The sequence below is a fragment of the Coregonus clupeaformis genome, chromosome 15 (assembly GCF_020615455.1).
Source record: "Coregonus clupeaformis isolate EN_2021a chromosome 15, ASM2061545v1, whole genome shotgun sequence".
Classification (NCBI taxonomy): Eukaryota; Metazoa; Chordata; class Actinopteri; order Salmoniformes; family Salmonidae; genus Coregonus; species Coregonus clupeaformis.
Genome location: NC_059206.1, coordinates 51,295,763 through 51,301,762, shown reverse-complemented (window position 1 = coordinate 51,301,762; position 6,000 = coordinate 51,295,763). Strand labels below are relative to the sequence as shown.

Sequence of the window (6,000 nt, the reverse complement as noted above, 5' to 3'; positions counted from 1 at the left end):
ATTTCTCAGAGTATGATAGTCGGGACCAATTTAAAGGCTGAATAATAAACTAGGGGGTAATTGAGAAAAACAGCTGTCAATCACGTGCAGAGCACAGCTGTCAATCACGTGCAGAGCAGCATAGCTGCTGAGTGAGTCAACTATATTGGATGACATCTCTAATATCTCTGACATCTCCCATACTCAACACTAACGGAGACTGTAAACGATTACATACACCATCCAACACACACACAACACTGAGACATAGACATGGCTAGAACTACTGAGATTAAGGTTAGTATGCACTTAAAATTCACTCGACAGTCTGCGGTTATCCTTCCTTTTCTCACCGTATCAAATCTCAAATAAAGCTCCTGTAATTTCTGGAAACACAGCGTTACAAATCAGGTGGCAACTTAACAGGATATGAACTTTATAAGTAACTGGCACATATTGCTGATATTAGCCCATGTGTGTGATACAACAGTTGAAGAACATAAGCACATGCAGGTACTTTTTTGCAAGTGTAAATAAGAATTTGTTCTTAACTGACTTGCCTAATTAAATAAAGGTTAAATAAATAAATAAAAATGTAATGTGTGTGATGCCTTGTCTGTCCATCAGAACCGGGTTCAAATACAATTAGAAATCTTTCAAATATGTTTAGTGTTTGCTTTAGTCTGCTTAGAGTGCCAGATATGCAGGTGTTTGTACTCTTCTGACTATTCTATTAGTTCCATTGAACCAGGCATGATTAATCAAGCCCAGCTAAAGTATTTGAACTGATTTCAAATAGTAGTAGAACCAGGTGTGCTGTCCATGTTGAAATGAGTTTGTTAGCTGCTGCACTGGGGAGGCAGGAGACCATCAAAGTACCTCTACCTCTCCAGTCTGGATGTACTGTGGGAGACCAGAGCCAAGTTGTTTATTAGAGACACCGTCCCTCCATCTGGGAAAGTAATCAGGATTAGTGGGGTCTCGGTAGCAGCGCACATGCAGCAGCTCCATGATTGGGTCCAGGATGCTCCTATTTTAGACTCTGGAGACGACCAACTGGGCACAGTGACACCTCTCCCTATCCCTGTTTCAGTGTTAAGCAGAGGTGATGAAGGGTCTGAGATGGAGGTAGGGGGGATTGTTGCAGTGGAGAGGGGGTTGGGGGTGGAGGGGTCTGCAACGAAGGGTGGGGATGAAGGAAGAGTGGGGGTCTCTCTGAGGCCAAACCTGTGTGAACCCATCTGGGCCCCCTGGTCCCTCTCGACTCTCAAATCACAGACCGATGCTGCCTCAGTGCCTGCCTGCAACTTAACCCCATAAACATTCCTCCCATACTCCGCACACTGCTGCCGGGTGGTTGGCTATATTTTTTACAAGGTAAGTAGGGATTGGGGGAAAGGAGGGGGGTGTCTGTGTTTGATTGCATAATGCTGACGCTCGTTACTCCCTGCCGGTAACAGGTTTCCCACGCCTAGCGACGCCCCACCGCAAGCAGAAACCTCAGCCCGGTGATAACTTTATGGGGGGGCCAAAGGTTATAAACACTTAAACGATATAAAAAAGCCGCCACAATCCATTCACACCATAAACACTGTATATATAAAATCAGGGACAACTGAGGGGTGTAATGTTGCATGTTTAAAAATAGCTCCGTCATTATTGAAGACAAAAGAACACAAAGAAAACAGTCAAATGTCTTCTGGGACTAGACAAATAAACAGCAATTAAGGGCTTTCTACCGGCAGCAGGTACAGGAGCTAGGCAGCTTGTTGGGGTGTCAGGGTTTTGAGTTGACTGACAGCGGAGACTGTTTTCAGAACAACAGAATGCAATTATGCAGAATAACATGCAAATAGAGGGAGCTTTTCATATTACAATCTTCTGAGATTTCCTTCCCCCAAAACAAAGATTTTCTCAAGAGATTATTTTATATTAAGGTTGAGAATGTTTTGTTTCATTTGGAAGAGAAATATAAATCGCCTTTTGATACAGTGTGCTTTGTAATATTATTTGGATATTCAATTGCTGAGACGACGAGAGCCTCTGAAAAGGCATTTGTGGGTAAACAGGCAGGCAGAGGAACACATCCTTTTCACACTCCTCCCAAACCCCACTGTCACCACACCTGTGCAGTTAGACCACAGAGAGAGAAAGAAACCCCATCACTGCACAATATCATTACAGAGGGGCTCCTACCTGGTTACCATGGTACCTCTCTGTCTCTCTAGTCCAGAGGTGTCAAACATATAGCCCACTAGGGGGTCCAATCCGGCCTGCGGGTGATTTGAGTAAAAAAAGATTAAGCTCAATATACTTTAAAATGACTAAAACCAAATTGAAACTGTGTAGAAATGATAATGGCCATACATTACTAAAGTTTCTTGACTATGTCCAGCTTGCTAATAATCAGCAAAATGAAAGCTAGACATTCAGGGAGCACCGGAACTTCCAAGAGCTATGGATAGAATACTATTTTTAGCAACATTTTGACAGCGAGGAAATATGACACATTTCAGTGCAGCTCTCTGGACCTCGTTAAAGACTAAATGCGGCCCCTGGAGCTGAATGAGTTTGACACCCCTGCTCTAGTCCCTTCATGGTCTTTTCTCCCAAGCAGAATATAAAGGGGTGGGTTAGAATTGATGAAGAGAGGGAGGGGTAAGTGCCACTGGGCCCCTGAGCTATGGCCCTATTAATCACCAGAGAGGGATATAAAGATGAGGGAGGGAGGAGGATTCGGCTGAAAAGAGGACAAAAGAGAGACCTGGATGTATTAAAGGGGTTTCAATGTATTTTCAGTGGAGCAGGATAGTAGGGCTGGGTCCCAAATGGCACCGTATTCCCTTATTAGCACTACCTTTGACCCTGGTCAAAAGCAGTGAACTGTATAGGGAATACGGTGCCATTTGGGACCCAGCCCAGGATTTGTCCCAGGCAGACAGACAAGTGAGACATCAGATCTCTCTGCTTCGCTATGACCAGAGGTGACATGGCAACGGGAATCTGATACTCATTCTATTGATCATGGAGCAGGTCATAGAGACCCTATAATGACCTGAATTATATTCAGGCAACATGCAGGGAGAAGAGGAGAGGAGAGGATAAATAGTCAGAGCTCTAAAGTGTATGATCCATCCATACATTCGGATGAGAATACAAATTCAACGAACAACAAATAGGCCTGTGTTCATAGCTTTATATTTAAAGTATACACAATGAAGTATGCACAATAATGCAACCTACACTAGTACAATGTTCCACACGTTCAGTAATGTTGGATGAATGAAGGTACATTTTGCCATGTTATGGATGAGACGGCAGTTTCGTCTGACATTTAAAGTGAAGGAAGCTTTGAGCAAAAAGCATACATTATGATCATCATTAAATCTCTAACACAGTCCTTAATTATTTTAGGCAACATTATTATTTAGTACAGTTACAGCAGAGTAGAAATACAAAATAATAAACAAAAACTCATCATCATCAGAATGCTTTTTATGTACAACCCAGTGCCTTACAGAACAGCCTCTTTGTTCTCAGTACATTGCACAGGCCTGACTTCTTCCACTGACATCAACACAGACTTAAGCAAGCTTAGCCGGATCCCATACGTTATAAATATGAATATTAAGGTTCAAAGACCGCCCCTCACATCCCAAACCCACACATAGACTGTCAGTAGAGAATAGGACCTCCCCCAATATGGACACAGACCTCTACCAGGGAGCGTTCAGATATAAATATATTATGTAGAACATGTAAAATAAGGAATCATGTCTGCTCTCTTCATGACATCCCACAACGTGCCCCAGACTCCTTCAGAGAGAACGCCAGCTTGACCTCCAATGACCCCTGACCTTTGATGAGCCCTGACAGTTATGTCTCTGTCTGACTCACTCTCCCACATAAGAGTGCACACATAAGCACACAGCCTGTGACTGACGACCAGACGATACGCATGTGCCATCGCTCTCCCTTTCAGGAGTGTAGGTGGCTGGCTGTGACGCGTGTATATGTCTATGTCTACATTGGGAGAGTGGAGTCAGAGTGTGCATAGGTAGGTGCCTGTAACGTCTGTGTGTGTTTCTGTCTATGTTGGGAGAGTGGGGGTCACTGACTAGGTCTGGGGGGGGCCGCCGTGTCGTGGAGCTAAGATAACGCGGCATAAAACATAAGCTCGACCGATGAGGTCATGAGGGGTCATCTAGGAACCCCAGAGGAGCAGCTGGTCTCAGAGTGGAGGAGTGATTAGCCATGGAGGGAGGAGTGTACCAAAAAGGGGGGGTTCTGTTCTGCATCTGTGGGAGGGGTCTGAGCCAAGGGAGGGCCACACCCATATCTCTGTATCTGCAGCTCCTACGCTTTGAGCCCAGCCTGGCCCGGACCAGCAAGCGCATTGTGAGGACAGCGCCAGGACCACCAGGACATCGCCCACTAGTGGCCTCTTGTCTGCTACTGCACCACCGACCGGACAGAACCCAGGCTGCTGCTAATATATCTACTGTTACGCTGTACATTCTATGTTCACCTCAACCCTTCACATCAAGGCTTCGTCAATAAGATCCTCTTCCTCCTCATATAGCTCCAACCTCAGCCCACTATACAGCACCCACCTTTCCTACACTAAACTCACACTCCGAGCTCAGCTCACACTCCGAGCTAAACTCACACTCCGAGCTAATGAGCTCAACTCACACTCCGAGCTCAACTCCCACTCCGAGCTTCACAGGTTGACCACACACTCAGAAACATCATCAGTCATACAAACATGCACACACACACACACACACACACTCACATTCGGCTTAATGCTCACACACACTAACACATGCATCCATGCACTCTGGTGTGCTCAGTCTTCACAGATATACGTCTATACATAAGCATGTTCATAATCATACATATATAGAAAAGAAAGGTATCGTAGAACTGAAATGAGAAAAAGGAGGGGGCTGTTGGTTAGCACTCGTAGTACTTAAGATTACAGTTGGAGTTGTTGCTTGTGCAAGTCGTCTAGAGAGGACAGTAAAATGGAGTGTTGCATTTCCCAGGTCTGGATTGGAAGGACAGTTCAGGTAGCTCTCTAGAGAGCGCCTTCCTTACCTGTTAAATATCAGTAGTATAAAGACTAACGTCGAAACCTCTCTTTTCTTTTATAATTAAGTACATTGTTTTGTTTGGGGCAGTGGTACCTTTGAGCTTAGTCCTTTTTAAAAACCCTGTCGTGTCACTGCAAGGTTTAGTTTGCTCCAGTCCAGTGAGTGGGTGGTACCTCTGACTAGGAGGAGGAGGGGGACGGGGGAGGTTTGGGAGCAGGAGGGGGGAGAAGGAGACAGTCTGTGGTCGAGGAGGAGTGTCTCAGGTTAGGTGGTCTCCTTGCCCTGTGCTCCCGTCGCGGTCTTAATGGAGGTTAAGGTTCTGTTGAACCAGGTCTTCTTAGCAGCCTGGACCTCGTTGAGAGCCAGACCCAGGGTGTGCTCCAAGTCCTGCGCAGGAGAAAACATACAGGAAAGAGGTTAGGCAAGGGGCTGGAACTGCAGGGCTAGCCTGGTGTAAGGGAACAGGAGATTAAAACTAGAATGAATGAAAACTTGTATTGCCTCAAATTCCCTTCAGTAATGAATTCATTAATTGTTAGGATACAATAGCCGCATTTAAATTAACTGATAGAGGACCTCAGTTGAGTTTAGTCTATGGGGGTAGCTACAGTGTGGATGATAACAATTTAAGCATAAGTATTGGGGTCGTTTTGAAGTGAGCCTAGTACCTGTATCTTGCACTCTGCCTCCACCAGCTGTAGTTTGGTCTGGGCCAGTTCCAGCTCCATTTCTCTGAGCTGGTTCTTCAGAGCCTCCTTCTCCTCGTCCGTCTCTTCCTCACTGCCCTCCTTCATCTTCTTCACTGCCTTCAGACGACCCTCCTTGTTGAACAGGATGGAGCACTTCTCACAGCCTTCGACTTTCAGCTGTAGGGGAGAGAGACCACATAGAGCGGGTCACGAGTTATAACATGACTACACTA

At 45.5% G+C, this 6,000-nt stretch overlaps 1 protein-coding gene across 4 annotated transcripts in view; it reads right to left on the bottom strand.

Moving 5' to 3' along the window:
* Positions 1 to 3,160: 3,160 nt before the first annotated feature.
* LOC121582857 (rab GTPase-activating protein 1) overlaps positions 3,161 to 6,000 on the bottom strand; it is a 142,620-nt gene continuing 139,780 nt past the window's right edge. For all 4 annotated transcript variants that reach the window (XM_041898996.2, XM_041898997.2, XM_041898999.2 and 1 more), the window contains 2 exons: positions 5,747 to 5,944; positions 3,161 to 5,465 (listed from right to left, as the gene is read on the bottom strand). In XM_041898996.2, coding sequence (XP_041754930.1) covers positions 5,343 to 5,465; positions 5,747 to 5,944 — 321 coding nt within the window. In that variant the 3' untranslated portion in view covers positions 3,161 to 5,342. The remainder of the gene's footprint in view (positions 5,466 to 5,746; positions 5,945 to 6,000) is intronic.